Below are 25,476 nucleotides of genomic sequence, written 5' to 3' on the forward strand. Positions count from 1 at the left end.
TCTGCCTTTAAAGGGGAAATCTGTCTGCAGTTGTGGAATATTTCAATAGCAGTTGCCAAAACTCACAGAAAAAGTTCTTAGAAATCTTGGCCAACAGCCAAAACAATGGAAAAGTTAACTGAGACTGAGATTCAGCAGAGCATTGTGGGATGTCATCTGTACCTGAACCAGGTGTGGGGACAAGCAGGCAAATTTGTATATCAGTGGAAACCCCACAAATTTCCAAAAAGCTCCTAAGGTTATACAAATGAAACACCCATGGTGTTTCAATGGTGGTTCTTTCCTTTAGTAATTTATATTAATTTACAATAATTTGTATTAATGGCTATATTTTAATTTCAAGCCAGCTTTAAAGCTTAATTCTATTACTTACATTCCTGATTTTCAAGGGTAATCACACTGAAGTCAACACATATTCCAGACTTTAAAGGCAATATTACACTTTTTTTAAAAATTCTTGTTCGTAAATCCTTGGGCATTTGTTGGACAGACATGTGAGTAAATTTCAGGCATGAACTTGAGAATGCCTGAGAAGTAGGTTTATACCATCTGTGTAGGTGCACTCCTTTATGTGAGCATAATCTGCATGCATAAAAGTGAAGCTGGGACTCAAAAAAATGCATTTGTTGCTCTTTCTTTGTGGCTGTCGTTTTCCATTTTTGCAATTTTCAGTCTTTGCAAACCAGAGGGAAAAAAAAGAACCATGACAGTGTGACTGAATGTGCTTTACTGCCTATCATCTGCAGCTAAATCTGTGATATTTTAATATTGCATTCTGCAAATAAAAAGATTTTCTTTTAAAGAAAAAGAAAAATCATCATGGCATATTCCTCAGAATCTCCTTTTCTCAAATCCTTTTGCTTTGTTGATTCATACCATACTCAGGCACTAGTAAAGGAATAATCTGAGACTTGTCAGATTTTATGGCTTTGAAAGCCAACTACAAGGTTCAACTCTGGAGGACTTCTACTAGAAATAGCCATTTTATTTCTAATGACATAGCCTGTATTTGCAATGGCACTTTCTTCCTTAGTGCTTCCTAAAACCAGCTCACAATAATTCTTCAGCAGTTTAAGAAAAAGAATTACTACCACTTTCAGAGTCTGTGCAAGTACTTCCTGTAAAACCCTTTTATTTTTAATGAGTTATTCTTTAGTATTTATATAATTCTCTAAAATCTGAAGTGTAAGGTAAAGAAAAGGTTCCTACACTGTAATATAGTGTTTAGTTTACCCATTAGCTCAGCTGTAATTAACTTGTTGAAAGCTTAGAGCTTCAAAAATAAATGAGATTATTTGTTCAAAATGCCATCAGGTCTGCTTGGAATGGCATTTAAATTATATAATGTAAATCAGTTTGACCTGTAAGTCCTTGTCATTATTTAGTGACATTTCCTAGAGAATAAATTGTTTGCAGGTTGGGCAGTATGGTATGGAGCCTGGCAGAGAGCTATAAAAACAAATTATCCTTTCATTTTATACATCATTTGCTCAGACAGTTGTAAAAATTGCTTGGTTTTTGTGTAATAGAGAAGTGTCATTCAGGGGTTTGCAGCACAGGAGGTGCCCTGGCTGCAGAGCCCTGCAGGTAGTGCCAGGCTCTGGCAGGGCATGGGCAGCAGCATCCCTGGGATGCAGGAACCATCCTGGCCCTGGGAATGCTCCTCAATGCTCCTGTGTCCCCAGAACTCAGCAGTGGCATCCCCAAGAGCTCTTGGGGAGGGAAGTGGAGAGGGCAGACACTGCCTGGGGCTCTGTGTCCCCTCCCAGTGTCACCTCCCAGCTCTCTGCCCAGGGCACTGAAATCCAGCACTTGTGCTCTTGGCACTGCCAGTACAGCACAGGGAAAGCTTCCAGTAGCTCCTGCTGGTCTGGGACCATCTGAGCTGGCCAGTAAAATATGGACAGTGATGTGTCTGGAGGAGTATCATTGCCTAGGACATCAAACCTGTAAATCACAGGGAAACATCTGCCTTTACCTGGAAGATTTTAACTTCCACCCTGGACCACAGCACTTAAGGCAGTTGTTTGAGAAGCAAGCAGGGGTCACTAGGATGGTCTTCAATGGACAGGGAGAGCTGGAAAGGGTGGCAAGACTCCATCTGGTAAAGAATGCAGCTCAGCTGTACTTCACTCCTTCTGGGCAGGAGTGAATGCTTTTGGAAAGGGGAGGAATGGAACCCTGAGTCTCCTCCATGATCCATTTTCTGAGGGGAGATTCACTGGGGGCTGCAGCTCCCATCTCTGCTCCCTGTGACCAGAGCAGGGTTAGGATGGATCTCAGGGAAAGGTTCTTCCAGAACCTTACCTGGGCACTGCCCAGGCTCCCCAGGACTGGTCCCAGCCCCGGGGCTGCCAGAGCCCCAGGAGCGTTTGGGCAGCACTCCAGGGGTGCCCAGGGGGATTGCTGGGGGGCTGCAGGGACAGGGGCTGCACTGGATGAGCCCTGTGGGTCCCATCCAACTCTGTATTTTATGAGTCTACATTTCTGACAAACGTTTTTACCAGTAGGTTATTGATAAAGGGCACTATCACCCTTTAGCTTTCTTTTCAAAGAAAAGAGCCTGCAGGCTGGTTCGGCTCTTTTGTTTGTTTGCTTTTTTCTTGTGGTTTTGCCTTTGGTACTTGTTGGGAGGGGCTGTGTCAGTGGGTTTAAGAAAGTTTGAGTCTGCTACAGAGCCCATTATAATGCAAATCTGCAATCAGAAGAGCAGGATTGCCAGTCAGGTTTTAAAATTTGAACTAATCTTGAACAAGCACAGAAACCTACTTGTCACATTATAAGTTGTCTGGCACAGGCATAAACACAGAAACATGTTGAAGATGCTTTTAAATCATCATTTTTATTTGGGTGTCTAAGCTCTCCCCAGTCCCTCTGTGAGTCCAGCCCATGTCCTTTGCAGCTTAGTCCTACAGCCTTGTGCTTTCCCACAGCTCCAGGGATGAGTCCTGGCTGACAGCCTGTCAGTGCCATCCCATTTGCATAGTACTAAATTCTAACAGCAATTAATTTCTTCTAATGGAACATGTACTTCAGGACACTTGTGGCTTTGAATATTTTAAGTGATAAATAATTTCTTAAGAGATTAAATATTTTCAGATTTTAAAATGAAACTGGTTTTATAAAGTGCTGAAGGACTAGTCTATCAGTAACATTAAACTGGTCATTAAAATACTATCTCTGGCTTCCTAGATGAGATTAATGTACCAGTGCAAGATTTTTTAGGCAGGGTTTGTAATTATTAATTCATTTGCTAAGCATAATCTCTTGAAAGGCGATAGTAAAATTTAATACTTGTCTCAACATTTTCAAGCTGATCATGGAGCTTAAAGATGACTGTAGCTGCAGTTTCCAAAGGCTCCCTGAAGTGCACCCCAAAGTGTCACAGTTACTGGAGTACTGCAGTGTGTGCATGGGGATGTTATTCACATTCTAATTCCATTTTAGTTGATTTAATGTGTGCTGCTTTCTGCTGGTTTAGCCTTCACAGACCCTTCCATGGTTACATGCCTACTAAGCACTAGAAAACACTTCAGCACACTGGGCCAGTTTCAATTATTCTGATTATAGGAGTGTCCATTGCCTGGCATTTTTATTCTTTCTTTCTGCTCTGCCCTTCTGTTGTGTCTTTGCAAATATTTTAGATTGTAAACTTGGTGAGAAGAAGGTGAGCAAAGATAATTTTTTCAATATTGGTATTTGAATGATTCTGAGGTACCAGGACTGCTATTTTGAAGGTTACAATAAGTGACAGCATTATTCTGGCATCTTCTGCATCCCCCTGCCCCAGCTTTTTTGCAACTGGGGTGTCTTTTTTTATAACTTCTCTCCCACAGTTGTCAGAATAGGAAGATTAATGTCTCATGGAACATAGTTTTCATTCCAAGTGAATGGTGAATGCCAGGATAGGAACAGGAAGTTTTACCATTCAGATTAAATAATTCATTTTATATAAAGTATCTTATGTATCAGACACAAACCTAAGTCACAAAAAGTTTCTTGAAATATTAAAATAATTAGATATAGAAACTTATAAATATTCAGAGGCTTTATGAATCTGAGAAATATATGAAATATAGAAATAGTTTGAAATTGTCAGGATCATGTTTTCCTTAGATTTGTTCATAGTGCTTAGTAAAATTTTTATTTGCAGTTGAGTATTATCATGATTTATCCACTTGGCATTTGAAGAAAACACAGTTGCTTGAACAGTTTGCTCCCTGAATAGAGGAGAAGCAGAAATATACTTTTGCCAGTCTTTTTTTTCCTTCTGATCTGTCACAAGCATTGCAAAAATACCCCTGCAGAGACTTCCTCAGACTTATCAATGTTTGTTTAGGTCTAACACTCCAAACACAGCAGTGTTTGCTGGGAGCATGCAGCTGTTGGCAGGAGTCAAACTGTGCACTGGACGGACCTTAACCAACCATCCCCACTATGAGGATAAGAATCTGAGAGAGAGAACAAAGCAGGTGAGAGATTTCTGATTTTTTAAAGTAATCCTTGCCTGTGTCACCAACTCCACTCCAGAAAAAAGTAATGTCCTAATGGCACACTGCAAAAGGCATCTCATGCTTTACTCATGGAGTAACTCACTGTCAGGCAGTGGCCCAGGATTTATCAGCTTGGGTATCCCCTGACTCACTCCTGCAGCTGGTGAGTGTCTGAGCAGCTCTGTGCCTGGGTACCCAGCTAGTCCCAAGGGCACTGGTTTGGCTACTGTGGCATCCGTAGATCCTGGTGCCCACCTGGGCTGTTAAACTCACGTGGAGCACTCCCTAATAACTCCCTTCAGTCCCCAGAGCAGCACACAGCATTTGGTACAGAAACCACCCTGAGAAACTGCACACAGAGCTGGGGAGACTGTTTTCCCCTACCCTTTTCTGGACTTGAGACATTCTCAAAGCCTGAGAGCACCATCCAGTGCTGTACAGCATCCTCACCATAACACACACCTCCACGTGGCTACTGAATAAAGCACATGTGGATTGTTTCTATAACATTTAATTCACACAGTGTCTCAGTTCTTTGTTTGGCTGAAGATAGAGGAGTGATGACGGGCAAACAAAGCCCTAGTGAGTGGTGATGAGGTGTGTGTTGCAGCTGTTGCTTGTTGCCAGATTTACCAGATCTATGCCAAGCGCTCTCCCGGCGAGGTGCACGGCATCCTGCGCGCCTTCGGCACGGACTACGTGATCCTGGAGGACAGCATCTGCTACGAGAGGAGGCACAGCCGGGGCTGCCGCCTGCGAGACCTGCTGGATGTAGCCAACGGCCACGTGAGTGACACACAGTCAAGGAACAAAATCCATTTTGCTTGACTTCCTTCTGAAACCCAGTTACTGAGATCTCAGGTAGCTCAGCATACTTGCACTGGGGGAAGGAAAACCTACTGGAGCCTTTAGACATTCCAAAAATGGCCAAATTAACACTGCTTGCTTTGAAGGGTATTTGAGAATACAAAAGGGGGGGAATTCCAGCCTGAGCAGGATAAGTAATCACTTCCTGACAAGCTCCAGGTTAGGAGCACACAAGCAGAGTTCCCTCCCAGGTGTAAATCACTTCAGAGCTTCAGTTCCCTCAGGTGCAGTGTGGTTCTGTAACCACTCTGTGTCAGGGGGGTTCTCAGGCATTTCTGGGGCTGAGGTGGAGCCAGAGCAGGCTGCACAAGCCCAAGCAGATAGAGACCTCTGACAAAGCAGCTTTATCATTTAGAGACAATACTCCAAGTCTTACTGGTTTAAAGCTATTTTTCTTCCTCCCACTTGTCTCAACCTGGCCAGCCTGATCCAGTGAATGTATTGTGGAGGTTTTTATGAACTTGTTATTGCCTGTAACTGTGAATTGGCTACAGAAATTTCACACATCTGTTCCATTTCATTGCAGATCATGGATGGCTTGGGAGAGAATGAACCTGATTTGAAACCTTCGTTGTATCCTCGCTTCTGTGAGGAAATTAAAAAAGACCTTCCTTCTTACACCATGCACTTCACCAGGGTGTTTCAAAACAAAACATTCCATGTTTACAAACTTGCCAAGCATAAATAACATTTCCAAGTGTGACTTCAAGTTTAGTATTTCACTGCTAGGACCCACATTAGGAAATGCAGATGAAGTTTACAAACAGGTTATATTTGTAAGACATTTTACACGAATGGTTTCTTGTTTAATTACTGTGATTTTTTTTTGGAAACAGTTTAATTTTGATAACATTGATGTTGCCAAAATTTTCATAAATTCATAAATAAATGCTAGCAGGGACCATTTCGATTATAAATTCTGACCCTAACAGTATTAGGTTGTATTTGTTTACCAGTTCTAACTGATTGGAAGACAAAGGCAGCAGCCTGTGGGAGCACAGCCTGTGAATCTGCTCAGCAATTCAGATCTTCCTGTCAAATGGTAGAAATTCAGTGAAAGCAGCCCATGCTGCTCCTGCCCTGAGTGAGCATTGCCTTTGTGAATCCTAAAAATGGTCACAAAATGAAGTTTTGTCTTACAGTCTGATCCTTTTTGACAGATCCTTGTGCTCTTTCAGTGCCTCTTTTTTGAATTCTTTGGGAATGTATGCAGATATGAGTTTCCAGTCTTGTGTGATTGCAGAATCAGTGAGTGCAGATTAAGCAAACAATTTTAAAGAAAAAACTTTAATCTTTGGTCCAGCATTTTTAGTGATCAGAAACAAACTGGTTTATAACCTTAAGTGTTTAATGATGGAGTGTTACGTATTTCTAGTGAGAAAAAAAGGCTGGAGCATGCTTGATACATGTTGCATGTTTGTATCCTTGTAAAATGCTCAAAACAAACAAAAATCCAAATTTCTCAGTTTGGATTGTCACAACACTTTTCTGTATATACTTTCTGAACTACAGGAGATCCTTTTTTTCCTTCCATGAATCCCACTAGGATACCAAATTGGACAAAAGAAAAACTCATCTCTAAATCAGCAGGAAACCAGTATTTCAAATACATTCAGATAGTAGAGCCTTGTTCTGTATTATTTCAGAAACAAAGCTCTATATTTTAGCACAAAATTATTGTGTCCTTGTTCTTTAGCCTAAAACAGAGATGACGAGTATTTTAAAATGACATGGAAGATTAAGTGAAGCCAGACCTCAGTGCAGAGAATTTTGTGATTTGTTTGTACCCTTTGTCTTTTTACCAGCCTGAACTTTGTGATTTATATCAGATTTCTAAATGCTATGAAGGTACCACATGGCTTTTGCTGTGTTTATAGCACTGCTTTGGTTTTAGATTGAAATCAGAAATCAAATTTGGAAACCTCACAGTATTCTCCATCTTGAATTAGACATCCACCAGGCTCATTTGTTTCTTAAATTGTAATAATCAAGTGCCTCTAGGCCCAGGTTGAATTAACATTTGAACACCTATAAGGGTGTTTGTGGCCTGTGCAAATAACTCACTTATAGTAATTACCACTGCAATTAATTTCTAATGATGGGAAACTTAAAGTGCTACAGATAGCAAACTCCACATTTAATTTAATCAAGATGTGTAATGAGATTAGCTGTCACAACTGAGCTGGGCTCCAATTCCAAATGATTTAAGTGTTTTCCCTTTCAGTTGTACCAAGGTAAATTACTGAAGAGATGGAGATGGTTATGTCACATGCTCAAACAATTTTATATTCAGTAAATACTCATTAAACAATGTTCAACATCCTTCTGCTTTTCTCCCTGGCACAGAAGGCTGTGCTGTAGCCAGGCTGTGTTAAATCACACACTGACAGGAGCTGGGTTGTTACACTGAGCAGCTGAAACTCCTGAGTAATTCCTAGCCTGTATCCTTTAATGAGGTTGAAGACCACTGCAGTTTAACATAATACAATAATAAAGCATTTTAATCAGTATTAAAACTTTAATTAGGCCTGTAATGATGCATGGTTGTTCTTGCTGCAAGCCTGGGTCAGTGAATCCCTCAGTGAGTGCCTTCAGTAATTGAAAACAAGCACACAAAAGGTAAAAGATGTCTGGGCTCTATGGCTTCTTCTACAATGCAATTGGATCTTTCTGGAAAGGTGCAGTAACTTTCCTTTGGTGGAGGGGAGGGATTTCCAGGCCCAGTGATAGCCTCCTGTCTTCAGAAGTTACTTGCAGCTAACAGCTGAGACTAAGAAATCCTGACTAGAATAGTAATTATTTTTAAACAGACTTATTTCAAAAATGCAATCTCTGGTATGGCCAAAGGAGAAATTTAACCTTTTCATAGAAGCTACCAAGTGCTAGCTGGTTTGTTTGGGGTTTTTTAGACAGAAATATATATTATGGGAGATTATCAGGAAGGTGTAACACTAAGGGATATTGCAGGGGCTGTAGTGCAGCATTCAGACACCAGCCTGCTCAAACAGTACATCCCAGTGCCCAGGGCCAGAAGGGTTCCCAGCTCAGAGGGAGCAGCTCCTCCCTGCCCCAGTTTGACACAAGGGCTGGGAGGGGCTGGGGGAGAGGGGCTGCACCTCCCCTCACTGGCACGGTGGGAATGCAGGGACAGGGCTCCTGTGGGCTCCTTGGTGGCCACAAGGACTTTGTGCTGCATGTCATCAGTGGCAGGGAGGTGGATATTTTTCTTAAGATTGCAGAGATAAAATGCCATCAAGGAGCCAGGACATTTTTAGGAGAGTAAAGCCTTTGAGATCCATAAGTGTGTTTTCATTTTTTGTTTCAGTGTTCTGCTGGTGGGATCTAACATAGTTATTTTATAATATGTTGTTATAAAAAGATGTAATGACTATTGTATACTAAATAAATTGTGTAATTTGAAAGTCACTTTTTTGCTTGATTTTATGTTGGGATGGGTTGAGAAAGACCTGGTTTGGGAATCAACTTTGCTTCAGTCCCTATGGAGGAAAGCAAAATATTTTTCATGAGGAAGTTTTGGTTTCTCAAGCTCATTATATTGTGTATAGCACTGACTTTGGAGTCACCTTTGTGTTTTAACAGCTCACTGGGCTTCCTCTGTTAGGAGCTAAAGGTACCAACCATGATTTTTACCAGCCATCACCCTGTGCATGTCAACTCCAGTAAAGTCACTAGACTGAGGCAGTATATCCATTTAAATAAATATTATTTCTTTCTTTATTAAGTGTATTATGTATGTATGAAATCATATATTAAATGCTTTAACCAACAGGGACCTGCTTGTTTGCACACTGTAGCTTAAGTTTAGTATTTTGATGAACAGAGAAGTGCATTCTTTGGGAGTAGAGAAGCACATTTCAATGGCTGTAAATGCAGCAGGATGTCATGATGTGACTCTTGTGGCAGGAGCTGCAGGATATGCAGAGCTGGAGATAAAACTGCCCATATGTAGGACTGGTCTAAAGGGGGCTGGGGGGAGTTTGTCACCAGCATTAATTAGGAATGAATGTAATTGATGGCATGTGAGCCACGTGTGTTTTGGCATAGAGAGGATTCTGGGCTCCAGGGAACCTCCTTTAAATCCCCAGGAGGGGCTTTAGCATTCTTGTAATTAAGAAAATGCTCGACTTTCTTCTGCCCATCTAATGCTGCTTCTTTACAGCCCTTTTTTCCCTCCTAAACCTGCTGGTCAGTAGGTCAGACCTAAGGACAATCAGCTTTCCTATAGCTCGTCCCCATGTTATGTACTTGGAATGTTATTTTAACAGGGAAAAACCACAAAGATTAATGTAGTTGACAGGCAGCCAGATTAAATACTAATATCCACATGATTATTAGAATTTCAGACCTTTACAAACATTTTATGCTAAATAAAATGTTCTTACTATATGTTTAAAGTCTGTAAAGAACATGGAAGAAGATTAATAAAAGTACTAGATTACTGAAAATCCCACTACCTAGGGACTCAATGGGTTTTTTTATTCAATATTTTTCCTTCTCTCCTGACCCATGGCACAGCTTTCTGTGGAAAGCCAGCTGTTCTCCCTGGGAGCCATGGCAGTGCTGGGATAAGCCTTTCTGCAGAGGCACTGAAATATTTGTGTGTGTCTGTGCAAATGCAGAACAAGTGAGGATATGATTTCAGCAATTGCACAGTAATTAAAAGAGCAGCATGCAAATTAAAATAGATAAATTAAGTGAACTAATTAGTAAACTCTGGAAAGAGGAAGAGTGGGCTTTAATAGGGCATGGCAGCTGCAAATGAGTGTGTCCTATTACTGAGATTGTATCGACACAAGCTCCTGGAGCAGTCTGGAAACGGTTCCTGCCCTTCTGTTGTATTCTGTATGTTCTGTACAAGGTGGGGCTCACTGTGGTGCAGAGGCAGCTCCGAGGCTCTGGGGGGTGTTGTTCTCATGTTGTTCACAGTCCAGCTACAGCTGTAAGGGGAAAGCAGCAGCAGCAGGGCAGCAACGTCTGGAACAGCACTGAGACATCTGAACATCAGCAGCTCTGGCTGCTCTGTGTGACCCGTGTTTGTCACCCACACGGTTCCTGGGCACTGCTTGTGCTTGTTGTCACTCTCACCCAGGGACCAGTCCAGTTCCTCAGGGATGGAGGAAGAGCTTGGATGAGATCTCATTCCCCTGGGGAAACCCCCAAGTGTTATTGGGGTGGGTAACTGCATCCTGAGCCCACCAGCAGGAACTTTCCAGCCAGCACAACACCCGTGGAAGCATCTGATCAAAACTGAGAGAGCAATAATTCAACAGCTACACCCTTCAGTCATCCTTAAACACAAGCAAGGCAGAGACACCCGGGAGAGAAGGCTGGTTTATTATTTATATGGTGCCTGAGATAGGCAGGACACTTCACAGGCAAATAAAGACAGGTTAGCCCCAAGGAGCTTACAGACAAAATTAAATTAAAACCAGCCAAAGCAACAGCATGTCCATAGGTTTGGGAAGAACACAAGGTATGTAGACAAAATTATTGCTGTTTCAGGAAGGAATAGATTTTTGTGCATAATATATATTTAGTTCATTTTCCATATCCTGCTTGTGACTGCTGAGATAATGGAATATAGGAGCTGGCACACTGGACTGGTGAACACTGCAAGATATTTCAGCCATAATTTCCTCCCAGGCAAATAAATGTGTCAGTGAAATTACAAAATCACAGACTCTCTAATGTGTGTGAACCAAAACCTTTGGGTGTGAGTTAACCAGAATTTAGGTTTTCTAGAGGACAATGCTCACCACCTGCAGTGTGTAACCAGTGCTTAATTGTGCACTCAAGATTTTCCAGAGAGTGGCACAAATGCACATGAGAACAAGGTACTGTGTGAACATTTCTCATTTGGTAAATGTGCAAACTGAGCTGGCCTGCAGACAGCATTCACCTACTTAGGGGTTTCAATAGATGTGTAAAAATAAAACCTAGACCTCCCAAAACAAGCTACTGTGAGCAAAGCAGTTTGAATGTCTGTTACAATACATTATTTCATGCTTTGTTTTAATGAAACAAATAATTAGAAACTAGGATATATTCATATTATTAGCTCATAATATATAATGTGCATATTACATATAGTTTATATATTTTTTATAATATATATAATTTATATATGATACACAGAAGAAACAGCACAGCTTAAGATTTTGGGTTTGCTGCTACTGCACTCCATTTATCTGTACAAGTGGTCTCAATTTAAAAAATATAAAGTTAATTTAGTGGCACCTTCTCTCTACCAAATACTGTCAAGTTTAAGAAAAATCCAGCATAGTAGCTGGACATTAAATGGTTTGAAAAACGGACTGGTTAATTTAAAGCATAATATTCCACCCCCTGCTACTGCTGTTAGTTTTTCCCTGTGTTTCTCTGTCCCCAGCTATGTCCTGTAATACTTCTATCAAAGAGATGTAACAAAACATGAGGGATAGAGTTGTAGATGCAAATGGCACAGTTCAGGCTGGTGTAGGCTCAGTTTAGCAGCTCATTAGGAATTAAAATTGTGGTGAACTGTGGTGTTTGCTACTGAAATTCTTGACCAGCTCCCTTTGAGGCATGCAGCCAGAACACCTGGCCTTTTCCTTGGGGAAATGACATAGTTGTAAGCAGCTGGGTTTATGTGTTATGCCTAAATCCAGTTTCTGCCCTTGTATGGCAGCATAAAGGGATTTATTCACAGTATAACTGAAGTTCCAGTTCATCCTTCTGCTTCCTTCCTTTACCTGTGCCCCTGGGCTGTGTTTGGTGAGCAGGGCTGTCCTGGGCCACGAGAAATGAGAGGACTATAATACACTATGGGATTCATTTACATGTGAAAAAGACAAGGTGGGGTTTTTTTCAAGTAAGTTTTACAGCACCAGAAACAGCACACCAGCATGTTTCCCTCAGCTCCAGCACGCCCCAGGCTGTGAGCACGGGATCCCTCAAGAGTCCTGCATTACTGCAGTGGTAGGAAAATACCTGTAACTTCTTAACCACAGTTATGTGAATGACTTTGTACGCAGATTCTTTGTTCTTCCCAGTAAGTATATATCCCAGGATTAGCTCCTACTCATCTTTCAACTTAGTGCCAAGTGTGCCTCCTTAGTGGGAATCCTTAGTGTGGGTAATACAGAGCAGGAGTACAAAAACTGTGCTTCACCTTTGCCTGCAGGAGTGAGCAGAGCAGCCTCGGGTAGCTACAGGTCTCCTGGCTCTCCGTGCGCGTACAGCTCCCGGAGCTTCTCGAACTTGGGTCCCCACTGCTGGATGTCCTCGCAGGCGCTGCCGCCCAGCCCCGCGGAGCTGAGGGAGCTGAGGGAGCTGAGGCTGCCGGCGCTGGAGCCCGTGCCCTCGGTGCAGAAGACGCGCAGCGAGTCGTGCGGCGGGCCCGGGGCGCGGCGCTCGGCCTCCCTCAGCAGCGCGGGCAGCGCCGGGCCCAGCGCCGCGCCCGGCCGCGCCCTCACGGCGCCATGGCTGCCGCCCGCCCTCCGCCCGGGCGCGGCGCGGGCCGGGCTGCCCTGCATCGACACCTGCAGCTCCGACATGTCGTACGCGTCCTGCAGGGAGAGACCGGGCACGGGCAGTTAAAAGGTTCATGTTTGCTGGGAATAAAGAAGGGATGATCCCGAGTCAGTCCGTTCGCCGTGAACTCCTGAAGGGTTGGCTGTCGTGCCAACTCTGCCACCTGCAATGCACCTGAGAAAGCCTGTGAGGAGCACCTGTGCACTCTGCACTGCTGCCGTCAGCCTCAGCATCCAGTCTGATTTCATAGCAAAAGCTAAAGAAACCTGACAGAAATGCCTCAATCGTTGTTCTGAAATTCAGAACCGAGTGACTTACCGTCACTGGACACTGATCCCACAAGCGTGGCAGAACACGTGAGAAGGGCTATTCACAAACAGCACGTTAAAAAAATCTTTCTGTAGTAGTAGTACAAAAATATACAGTGATTTCTGATGAAATTTTACCAGTCGCTGGAGTAATGCCTAATTATGTGACAGTGGCACAATGGTAAAAGCCAAGTAAAACTACCTACTCCCCAAAAAAGTCCCTAATTCCCTCCCAGCTCAGCCGCAGTAAGTGCCGTCTGGGAATTGTGCCGCAACCTCTGGCACAAAGCTGCCAATGGCAACAGTTAATGGCATCCACTGACCAGAATCACCTGCAGTGCAGAAGTCCTGTCCTTCAGCATCCTTCACCTCCCTACAACCCAAAGGTTGTCCCTGGACTGATTTACAGCCAAGGAAGAATGCAGACAGGGGGTGGGACACACGATTCATTAGAGCAAACAATTACTTGTATTGCTAATACTGTTCATGGGAACAGGCACCATCAGTGACAGAGATGAGGAATCAGCACTTCCCAAGAGAATTCTTTAGTTTCCAGCACGTGGCATTGTGCATAACCATGTTATAAGAGATTAACCGAGGTAATCTCAGTGAGCTTTGATGAATTTCCCCAGGAGACAGAGAACAACTTAACCCCCTACCCCCACACCTGCAAACAAGAATCTGCCTAAGTGCAGGATGGAGTTTGGGACAGGAGCTGCTTATTCCCATTCCTCCAGAGACTGAGGAGTGTTGGTGATGAACACTGAGACACGCAGCCCAGATCCCTGCTTTAGGCATGTCCTAAAGTAGTGCAAGCCCCAGTCCAGCCCCACTCTGAGCATGGATACCAGGAGAATCCATGACATGGAGCAACTTTTCATCAGACACAAGTTAAATAGGAGCTTGTTCCACTCTAAACTTGAGGATCATCCCTTCACTGAACTGAGTGATACTAAAAGCATCCTTTACTGCTACTAATTGTTCATTAAAATTACACATTTCTTCTGATAACAAGCCCTTCTTGGCTGGCCATCACAAACCCAGCTCTAGCCCTGCATCTGTGTCCAGAGCTGGCTTTTAACAATATCTGGTGGTCAGTTGAGTTCAGTGTGTACCTAACACTGCACTGATTTGCAATTTATATGAGCTCCCAATTTCTCTGGGGGAAAATTTTATTTATTTCAGATGCAGAAACTTGTTCATATGACAAGCTCTTGTCCCTACAGTCCTACCATCCACAAACATTACAAAAAAGAAACTCTCTTATCCAAGCATCCCCATGATCCTTTTGTTGATGTAACGTTAGAACGCAACTAAGGAGGTGTAATTCTAGGTATTTGGGGGGTGGCTTGTTTGTTTGGCTTTTAAAATTTAGACAAACAACTATGTTTTAGCTTAAAATGTTTTAGCTGCAATCCCAGCAACTGTTAATTCTGAATAATTTAGGAAGAGTACACAGAACCCAGAGAGGCTTCACTCCAAGCACTGTTTCTTTAGGCAGAGTAATAGTAATAGATCTCCTCTGATGGAGATCATCAAGACACTAATTTGATTCCATCGCTTAAAATAAGGAGTGTATTTTAAGAACTCTCCAAAAGTAATTAAATATGTCGTACAGTAACTATATATTTCCTCAAAGAGACCTTCTGGGTATAAAATTGCAAAATATTGCAGAGGAAGTTAATCTGATTAAGGAAAACAGGATTTATAGCTGTCTATGTTATCACATGGGAAATGTCTGTGTTTATTATGTTCCCACTAATTCACCAAGAAAATAAGGATACTTTACAAGTAAGAATATTTTTAAATCACTGGCTTTTTTTGGGCCATCACACTGGCACCATGACTATTATTACCTCTGCAGAGTCACACTACCTCTTGAATCCATGAAATGAACAGTTGCCAATGAAGTTTCTTACCTTTTACAAACAGAGAGCACATCTATAGGTCAGTAAATAATCTATTAAGAGTACTTGTTTCTAATATATCCACAGTTTTTCTTCAAAGCTCTGCCTTTCACTGACAGGTGAAAACCTTAGAAAAGCCAGCAGGAATGTTAATACCTGCTTTGGGTATAATCTGCTCTACTATAAGTATAAACAGCTTGTATTCACTGGTGTATTTACCCCCTAAACACAAAAATGCAGAAAGGCTCTTCCACAACCACCACATGCCCCAGGGACATGGAGGAGCGAATTCAGCACCTCCTCTTCCCAAGGGAGGTGTGAACACCTGCTATTGGGAGCAGTCTCTGGAAAAGCCTAGCCCTTAGGCACAGTCACACCAGGCTCTTCCAAGCCCTTGGAGCTCCATCAGAAATGAGCCCTGAGAATCTCAGTGTCTCCTGAGCCCCGAAACCAAACCCAGCAGCTGTTTGTTCCCTACTGCTAAACTCACCCTACAGGCTCCTTTCAACATGCACTCAGGATCACTGGCTCTAAGACCAATTAAAAATGGATAGGTACTTATCCCTGCTTAGGAAACATGCACCCTCATGTACAGATCCTTCCAAATAACTCATCTGCCAATTGCAGGGATGAATCAGCAGAACAAAGGCTGAGGACAAAGCACAAAGTGCGTTTTCCTTAGCATGGTGAGACACCAGTCCCCTCTTAATTGTAACATAACAGTGAACCTTACTTCATCTTGCTCCCCACCCCCTTCTTCATTGTAGTTGAGGATGTTTTCCCTGATGTCCTCCAGATCCTCAGGATGAGCAGAGCCATGGTAGACGGCGCCGTGCAGAGCCTTGCGCGCCTTCCAGTGAGCGCAGAGGAAGCCGGCGCTGAGCAGAGCTGTGGGGACACAGGAGCAGAGCACAGGTGATGCAGGCACCAGCAAACCCAGAGCACAGCAGGGCCAGCACGGCTGCACTCTGGCTGCCTCAGCAGTCTGGGGTTTGCACTGTCCAGAGTGCTGAACATCAAACACAGAAGAAAAGCCTTTAAAGAGCATTTTGCAACGCCCTTTAAAGCCCAACTCGAAGTTGGTTAAAGTTGGCCTGACCTCCCTCTGTCCTGTGTAGAGTTGAATTTTGTCACAGAAAATGCATTGCAGAGGGGGACAAAGAAGTAGGAACATGTCGACAGGGACAGACACAATAACACACAAATGAAACACAAGAAGACGCAATACAGAAGAGGAAATTACTTTTAGATGGTTTACTAGAGAACAAGAATCAGGCACATTTTGCCTTAGCATTCATTAATTTAAACATTTTTCTTAAATGCTGAAGTGGATTAACACAACTGACAAGCTTCAACATCAGATACTGAACATTCTATAAATAAAAATTTCTGTATCACTGTGCTACCAACTCTACAAAAATCAATAAATGCTCAGAGAAAGACCTCAAAGCATTGAATATCATAAAATACCAGTGCATTGAACTAAAGAAACCAGAATCTCTTACAGAATATCTACATGGCAGCAGTTCTGTGGAGCAGCATCTAAATGACCTTGGGACTGAAACTGGGGTACACAGAGGTCATGCCCTGCACTCTTCTAACATAAAGATCTATTACCAACCTCAGCTATCTGGCATTCCAAGAGCTGTGGTATCACTTAGCTTCCCACAAATTTGCTGCTCATATTTGCATGGCAAACATAGTATCTAGCAGAGTTGGGGAAAATCATGGTATTTCCATACTCTTACTACAACTTCTGAGCAAAACTGCATTAACACTAGCATCCAGGAAAAAACTCCTGTGTCTTTCCTCATATGAAATTCCATGACATTTGAATAAACAAGAAAGATTCCAAGATGTGATCCTTCCTCACTAGTAAGATCCTTCTGGTTTTCCTCTTCAAGATCCAATGCTTAAGCCTGAAAATGGCTGAGGAAGACAAGGTCAGCTGTTTAGGAGCTGGGACACAACTGGCAAGATGCAAAGTCTGCTCCTGCCTGACCAGTGTATTCTTATCAGACAGGAAGTTTCTCCTAGACTGAAAAATCTGTTTCACGCTCAGCAGTATTTTAAACAATGCTTATCTGGTAGCAATCTCCACTCTTGCTGTTCAAATCCAGTTATGCATCTGAACAGCTCCTCTACAATGACGTGAAAACGTGAAGAAAACAAAACTGCAGAGACCTTCCACAGCTCACAAATGTGGATTCACTTAGCGATGGAAGCACAGAGGGATGAGAAATCAGTGATGGGACCACGCAAAGGAACGAAGGCAGTCGAGTGTCCCCGGGCTGTTTTCGGCGGGAGATGAGGCGATGGTGGCTGGGACAGGACAGGTGTGCTCACCACAGGTAATACAAGACGTAGTTGCCGTAGCTACCTAGGAGCGCCAGGAAGCAGACGCAGATGGCGAAGAGGGAGGTGAAGCTGAGGCCCGTGTCCCTGTGGAAGATGGCCAGCGTGATCTCGCAGTGGCGCCCGCTGTAGCCGTCGGGGCAGTGGCACTGGAAGGCGCTGGGGGACAGCGCCACGCAGGTGCCGTAGTTGCAGGGCCGCTCGGCGCACGCCGTGTACACGCACTGCCGGCCGGAGGCGTTCTCCAGGACCATGTGTCCTGCGGGGCAGCTGCACACACCAGGGCAGAATGGCACCGTTACTCTGGCACAAAACACCCACGACAGGCAGCACTGAAGGTTTTAAAACACACTACAATGACACTTTTTGCATGGTTTCTAAAGCAGCTACTGGGACTAAGTTATGTGAAATCGTCACAGGTTGTAGCCTTTCCTGAGGCAGCCATAGCTTGAGTTCCACACCTTCGGACCTATGAGCATCTCAGACCTCCAGTGCTCTAGGCACCTACTCCAGAGCTCTTAGGCTCCTGCTTCGTCAGGTTGTCTTCAATAAGCAAGTAGCTAATAGTTAAAAAGGTTACTAATTACAAAGCACATCTTATTACCAAGCACATGTCTCAAAGGCAATAGCAAAAAGCAATGGCAAAAACAATGGCAAATGCAGTGGCAATAAGTGAATGGCTAGAAGCCAGAATGGCTAAAAGCAACAACTCTCCCCAATACATACTCTTATATAGGATTTTTCCCACAAGCTAAGACACAAACTCGGACCACCACTCCTTAACCTATTAGAATTCTAATTTTTGAGCTCACCAGGTTACAGATAGAACTACGCATACAATCTGTCTTGTTCTATCTAAGAAATGTAACCAATATTCTTACTATTGCTCTATTATGACTAAGTCCTGTCTACAACTGTGGTCCTGGAGCCTCCACTGAAGATATCAGTATGTTTCAACCTTCACTAGAATTCACTCTGCTACTCTGGCATTTGAAACCTTTCACTTACTAAAAGCATTAGAACTCACTCTAAAATTACTGACTTACTTCTACTTAAATGTCTGCTTTATGTGTGAGAGGCTTAATATATCCAGTCCATCCAAAGGCTTTAATTCAATCCCTGCACTCTGATTTCTCTCTGAAGAATTCAGAGAGACCCCTAACTCATTGACTCCAACAAGACCCCTATGTCTGGGGCTTCCAGAGCTCAGATAGTTCCACTGCCTTCTGCAAGATTATCCTTGTGAGAATCAGCTGGGTTGGTCTCTGCAGTTCTGGCTAGGTGGAACAAGCTGCACTATGTTCTTTGAGTTTTCACAGTTAGAGATCTCCATTTGTGTGGACAGTGGCATTCAGGAGTGTGTGCAAACATTAAAGGGTGTGTAAGTAAAGTGTTCGTTTGCACACCACAACCAACAGGAATTACTGTTGTCCTGATCCCAGCCACAAACTCAAGAATCCAAGCTCAGTAGTGTGGTGATCCTAAAGCAGCTGGAGGAGCCTGGGAGGGAACAGAGTGACAGCCTGGAGTAGTGTAAGAAATCAGATCCTCACAAGAGAAAGCACTGACACTGCACAGCACAGTGCTTCACAGCACAACCAGGGAACCATGCCACTCCAGCTCACACACCCTCCTGTCCTGGTTCCAGGGTTTACAAGCATTCTGAATTTGCTGCTGCATTTGCTCCAGAATCCCTGGAGCCAGGCTGATCTACATCAGCTGTGGTGATGTCTCTAAGGGCACAGTAACCTGCCCCCTGTGCACGTGTCCAGCTTTGTGTGCCACTGCGGATTTATTGAGATTGCCAGTGCCAGCCTTCAAACTGCATACTTCAACAGCCACCCTTTCACACCACATTCTGAAGGGTTTTGCACTTCTATTTCCACCAATTACCTGCATTCATGCATCATCCACAAATCAATACAAATAAATTCCTGGTTGCAAGGGTTATTCCTGCAGGCCTCTGAAGAACAGCCTTCTTTGATGCCTTGGGCACTCAATACTGACACCAGCTCCTTCCCATGAGTGTCCAGAGGGATTCTGTAGTTGTTAAATCTGACATCCTTCATACATCCTACAGCAAGGCACAGAGAAACAGTTTTAAAAACCATTCAGCAAGAATCATTTGAAGCAGCTGTAAAACTTGGCAGTTTATGTTTAACAAAGAACACAGGCTATCAAAGTCTAAATCCAGGACTGAATTCACTTAAACTTTCATAGCATTGTCCTTCATTTTTTGATTGGATTTGCTAAAGTTTTAGATCAAGATTCCCAGTTTGTTCCACAAGAATCAAGTGCTGCTGCAGGCCTGTTCTGGCTTTGGCTGGGGCAGACTTAATTCTCTTTCCAAGGGTTAGTGTGAGGCTGTGTTTTGGATCTGTGCTGAACACAGAGTTAATAACTTGGAGATGTTTCTGCCATTGCTGAGCAGGGCTCACACAGAGCCAAGGCCTTTCCTGCTTTTTGTAGGGCCATGCTGGGAATGGGGCTGGCGCTGCCTGGGAGGCTGGGAAGGGACACAGCCAGGACAGGTGACCCCAGCTGACCCAAGGGATGTTCCAGACCATGTGATAGCATGCTCAGTGAGGGCAAGAAGGAGGAAGGGGAGATGTTTGAAGAGGTTTGTCATCTCAGGCAACCATTCCATGGGATGTAGCCCTGCTCTCATGGAGATAACTGAACACCTGCCTGCCCATGGGAAGCAGGGAATTCAGTCCATGTTTTGCTGTGCTTGTGTGCATGGCTTTTGCTTTCCCTATTAAACTGTCTTCAGCTCAGCACAGGGGTTTTCCAGCTTTTATTCTTCTGATTCTCTCCTTGATCCTGCTGATAGAGAGAGAGCAAGAGGTTTGAAGGGCTGGAGGCTGGGAGGGGTTAAACCATGACAGGGTTTCTATTTGCCTAAGGTAGTCAGTGAATTATGTATCCCTCCACTGTGATTTCCATAGAAAAGTCCAAATATTGTGAAGAATGTTATATGTGGATAATCTGTTCTATTCTTCAGTGTACCAGTAAAAATTGTGTTTGGCTGATTTTAAATTGCAGCTTATGGCTTATCTTTATAGTACGAAGAGCAAACCACAAATAATTGTGAGAGTCTTTTATCAGGGATAGAAAATTTGTACTGAAGATGAGACATTAACTTTGTATGCACAAGATGTCTCAGCATGAAAACATATACTTTGATTAATTAAGTACATTTTATGACTTTGAAGTCCTTAAAGTTTCAGCTACTTAGCAGCAACATTAATAGTCCTAATTAAAATGATCCTCATGCAACCATTTGACTTCTTTATTTACTTAAAAACAAACACTATTACTCCCATAAATAAAAAATTCAAAATATGCTCCCTAATTCACATCATAAACTTTATTTATTACAATACTTCTAGTAAAGCAATAGAAAAAATCTTTTTCTAAATAATTTGTGATACATTTGAGTTGTAAATTATTACTCTATTTAATTTCTCTCCAGGCACTTTTGTGTTACTCACTGAAGTACTTTTGCATGGTAAAAAGATGACCAGCTTGCTTTGAATGGATTTACTAGGACCTGGTTAAAGAGGTGAAGGGCAAGGGAGAAAGGTGGCCTATAGACACCAGGGAGGTTTAGCCAGGCTGGTTAAACCTGTGTGTGGGTTCCTTGGCAACAAAAGCTGTGGATTTAGGCAAAGGCCAAACTTCCAGCTGAGCTCAGAGTAAAGAGCTGCCAGGAATATCCCAGATTTCCAGCTCTTTATATTTCTCCTTTGTGGAACTACTCAATTTCCAGGCTGAAAACTGATTTGCTTTTAACAGACACTGTGACCTTATCCACTCAGTTGCTAAAAATTCAGATTTTTAGCTCTAATTCAATAAACCATTTCTAATTTTAGTTAATGCTTTGACTGAGTGTAAAATCCAGTAATACCATGGTAATAAACCAGGCTTTGGTGGGTGCTATGCAATGCACATATAAAAATTCCTTTTAGCACAGAACAGATGTGTTTGGGTGAGAAGGAGAGCTGCCAAACAGACTGGACAGAACCATGCACTGAACCAGCTCTATCCAAGGCAGGAAGCCATGTACAGTCCATCTGGAAGAAGCTTCTGGATCTCCAGGTACAAACTCTCTGCAGCCAAGGCAAGAGGTGACCATTATTGTTCCAGGTCCAGTAGACAAGTGTATTTGCAGGCAATTCCCTGCTTTACCTTCTGGTCAGAACAGCTTATGTGTCCCTATTGCAAAGTAAACCTGTGTACTTTGGGCTCTATATAAACAAGAAAGTTTCCTGCAATATGCCTTTATTTTTACAGGTCTGTATTATGAACAGGGAGATGGAGAATTCCTACCTTGAAAACTCTTGTTTTGATTGAATGGGTAGGTGTTTCCAAGGACCAAGCTGCTGGGGTCAATGACAATCTCTTTGTATATTCCTGCTGATTTAGTTATCTCTCTCTTCCCACCTCCTTCATAAAGGCGAAGAGTAAATTCATTCTCATTTCTCTCCAATGTGATGTGATGCCACTCACCATTATCAATGTGGTAGGAAGGAAGGCTTACAGAGTAGTTTCCATCACCCAGATTGTATGATACCACTAAAAGTCCCTGAACAACCTTATGGATAATTGAGAAATAGAAAGAAAGAAAAGAAAAGTCATTGCCTGGAATTTTGGATTGACCTGTAACTTCAATCTTAAAATATTTGTTTAAATTTAGAGTATGTTTACACTGCCCATTTAGATGTAATATAGAAACACTTCAGGTTCTACTGAACTAAGTGAACTAAATGTTGTATCAATATACTCACTGTGGTATCTAAGTCACTTTAGAAGTAATTTTACCCTGATCTCTCTTATACATTTAAATTTATAAATTTATGGGGTTCTTCAAATAGTTGAGAGTCTGGTGTGTCACACCTACAGTGACAGCCTAAGTCCAAACTTGGCTGAAGAGGTGACTTGTTCAGGGGTGTGTATAAAATGAGACGACTGTCACTTTGAGAGCCTGATCTCATTAAATCTGCCACAGGCACCTTGCTTGGCAGAGTCTGAACTATGCAGAATTGGTTCAAAAGGACACCAGGTGCACACCCTATTCATCCTATTCTGTGTAGAACCTGCATTTCTCTGCAACTGGCATTGAAATCCAATGGGATACCACAGCAGAGCGGTCATATCTCAAGTAAAGGAGCAGAGGCTTCTATCCATAAAACATTCCAGAGTCTGGGTGCTCAGCATGAGGCCTTTGTTCCGTTTCCATCTCTCAGCGAGCGTTTCTGTGAGCTGTGCCTGCTCTGCTGCCCGTGCCTGTGTGTTACTCACCTGCAGGGTGATGTGCTCGTCCCTGGCCCGGGACTGCATGCTGGCGATGACGCCGTCGCGCTGCCGCGTGCGCACCAGCGCCTGCAGCTGCGTCCTGCGGGCAGGCACGCTGACGGGCAGCTGGTAGCGGATGTGGCTGCCTGCCTCAAACCTGTACTCCTTGGCCACTGGAAGGAGAGAAACCTTTCCATCAACCATCTATGAGGAGAGGGAAACATTATTATTGCCCCTAATGTCATAATAAGAGTTGAAAGTAAAAGGAAACATGGCGATGCACAGTAGGGATCCCGTGAGACGATCTGTCCTTTGGGACATGTTCCTGTATTTATTTCCACAGCTTCTCCAGTTCACTCTCACGCCTCATCTTCCTCTGCAAAGATACCCACCCAACCTGATCCTGCTGATGCTCCTCCTTACAGTGCTCACGTGGGGTGACAGCAGGGAAGCAGCTCCTCTGACCAAGACAAGAGACTGCAAACCAAGTATTAAGTACCACAATCAAAATTTCATAACCTGTTTTTTTATAATTGTCTTTCTGGTGCAATCTTTGGCTCCATGAGAGCTAAAGATCCTATTATTCCCAAAGTGTAGCTTCTTAAGCCAGCAGACTCTCTCTTCCTGACCCTAACAGAGCACTGATTTCCAATTCCAGTTATATGGTTCTAATTCTGTACAGAAAGTGGTACTGGCACACTCATATTTTTTTAGGTTATTAGATATTTCTGAAAGTGTAAACAGATGCAAATCAAACAACTGTAATAAAATAAAATACTTTTTTCACAATTTTTTTGTCATGCAGACATGTCATTATACAGTCATTGCACAAACACCCTCAGGATTTAATAAATTATTCTGTACTGAGAAAGGAATTCCTCAAAGGGAATTAGAAAAGAAATTGTTAACAATCACAGGCAACTACACTGCAACATGGCTTTACATAATGCAATGTAAAATCACTTCAACAATCATTACCTGCAAATAACTGAAGTTTCTGTACTGTAGAAGGTAGCAGCCTAGCACTAGTGAAGCAGAAAAGCAGGGCTCACCTTTATCACATCGATAGCCGTGGTAACCCGGCAAACAGTGACACGCAAATGAGCCCCAGTCCCCAAGGCACCTCCCATGGCTACCACAGGAGGAAGATCCCATGGTCTCACAGCTCCCATCTGTCAGGGTGCAGCCAGGGAAGCTGTTCAGGGACTCTGCAGGAGACTGAAGGTCATAGACCTTCAAGAGACAATTCATGACACAAAAATATTATTTGAGAAACATATTTCATTTTTAAACAGAAATAGCTGCCCCACTTCACTGTCTGTTCCTCATCTGCATTACTTAAGTTACTAAGTTTGCTTTTTGACATTCAGACTTCAGCTGATTTTATCAAGAGCATAGTTTGCCTTTGAATAAACTCAACTGAGTATGAAAACCAAAAAACCCCTAATACTTCCTAACAAAGCAGACAGCTGGCATAGATATACCATTATACAACTGCCATTCAGAAGTTCCCTGAATGCACAAAGAAGCTTGGAAACAGCTGCACGAAGCAGGGGATAAGCAAATGTACAGCTTCTGCCTCATTAATCCTTCTATTGAAAAATAACTTTTCAAGGTGCTTATTCTAATTATCACAGAAAAACCCAGAATTTTTTTGTATTTTACACTGATAGATGTGGGCACACTGAATACATTGATGGAAGAAGTCTCATGTATAATACAAATCTCCCAAAAATTGAATAACAAAGTTTTCTTCTCTGCTAAAGCAAATGTTACTCTGCTCTTACCTGAGTATCCAAGATGAGATTGCGCAAGCAACCAGAAAAATGTTTGTGTAGCAATTGTGGGTAGGAATACGGCAACGACTCCTTCACACCACCCAGCTGCAGAACATGGTTCACATTCAAATACCTTTAAAAATCATATAAATAATAAAAATAGATGTGCACCTACCTTCAAACACAGGCAGCTAAATAAATAAATGCACTGCATTTCCAAATAATACAGGCTATATACCATAACAGTAGAATGCAACTAGTTTATCTTCTCTCTCTGAAAAAAAGCCCTTTAAAATAAGGGGTTATTTTACACATGACAGTGAAACCTGCTGGAAGTTTAACTGTGGGACGATTTACATTTTGGATATGTTTGTGTTCAAGTCAGAAATAGCTGTGATATTCTAATCACTATATTCTCCTTCAAGCGCTTTGTGTGGAAACAGACATCCTGTGCTGAAGGAATACTGCAACAAAGGCTGTTCTATGTATGACAAAAGTCAGAAATCTACAAATTGGGATTAAACATGTCCAAGCTCTGCACTGTCTCCCAATCATCTCTCCAAGCCCCAGAACTCCATGTATTTTATTCCTCATACTTTCTTTTCCCCAGAGTTATCAATTAATTTTTTTTGTTGTCATTTGTCCTTATATTTTTTCTTTTTTTTTTTTGTGCTCCTTTCATGACCGGGAGAGCTGTGGACAAGGCTTAATTCCAATGCTTATCAGAATGCTTGCTCAGACTGTCTATTCCACAGCTGAAGTGTCTTTGTTAGAAAAAAGGTTTCCCTAAAATATAACCTGAATATTCATCACTGTAACTGTAGGCCCTGAACAGAAGAGATTGCCTAAATCCTCTTTGCACCATTCTTTTATACACACTGAGACTTATCATATCTCTCCTTAGTTTTCCCTTCTTTCTGATAACTGACCTGAATTC

The 25,476-nt window shown here is 42.7% G+C and overlaps 2 protein-coding genes across 7 annotated transcripts in view; one reads left to right on the forward strand and one right to left on the reverse strand.

The window, feature by feature from the left end:
* DPY19L3 (dpy-19 like C-mannosyltransferase 3) overlaps positions 1–8,786 on the forward strand; it is a 34,291-nt gene extending 25,505 nt beyond the window's left edge. For 3 of the 4 annotated variants that reach the window (XM_079316198.1, XM_079316197.1, XM_079316196.1), the window contains 3 exons: positions 4,340–4,472; positions 5,121–5,279; positions 5,887–8,786. In XM_079316198.1, coding sequence (XP_079172324.1) covers positions 4,340–4,472; positions 5,121–5,279; positions 5,887–6,048 — 454 coding nt within the window. In that variant the 3' untranslated portion in view covers positions 6,049–8,786. Of the gene's footprint in view, positions 1–4,339; positions 4,473–5,120; positions 5,280–5,886 lie in introns of those variants that run through there. The other variant, XR_013775616.1, reaches the window with a different exon arrangement.
* A 1,950-nt stretch (positions 8,787–10,736) lies between these two features.
* The window catches only part of LOC306806989 (neural-cadherin-like), a 61,291-nt gene continuing 46,551 nt past the window's right edge, over positions 10,737–25,476 (reverse strand). The window contains exons 26-33 of one of the 3 annotated variants that reach the window (XM_079316187.1): positions 24,549–24,672; positions 23,814–23,994; positions 22,768–22,934; positions 21,796–22,060; positions 19,357–19,537; positions 17,489–17,733; positions 15,842–15,996; positions 10,737–12,928 (exon numbers count right to left, since the gene is read on the reverse strand). In XM_079316187.1, coding sequence (XP_079172313.1) covers positions 12,569–12,928; positions 15,842–15,996; positions 17,489–17,733; positions 19,357–19,537; positions 21,796–22,060; positions 22,768–22,934; positions 23,814–23,994; positions 24,549–24,672 — 1,678 coding nt within the window. In that variant the 3' untranslated portion in view covers positions 10,737–12,568. Of the gene's footprint in view, positions 12,929–15,841; positions 15,997–17,488; positions 17,734–19,356; positions 19,538–21,795; positions 22,061–22,767; positions 22,935–23,739; positions 23,995–24,548; positions 24,673–25,476 lie in introns of those variants that run through there. The other 2 variants (XM_079316188.1, XM_079316189.1) reach the window with 2 other exon arrangements.

The sequence above is a fragment of the Erithacus rubecula genome (assembly GCF_903797595.1).
Source record: "Erithacus rubecula genome assembly, chromosome: 12".
Lineage (NCBI taxonomy): Eukaryota > Metazoa > Chordata > Aves > Passeriformes > Muscicapidae > Erithacus > Erithacus rubecula.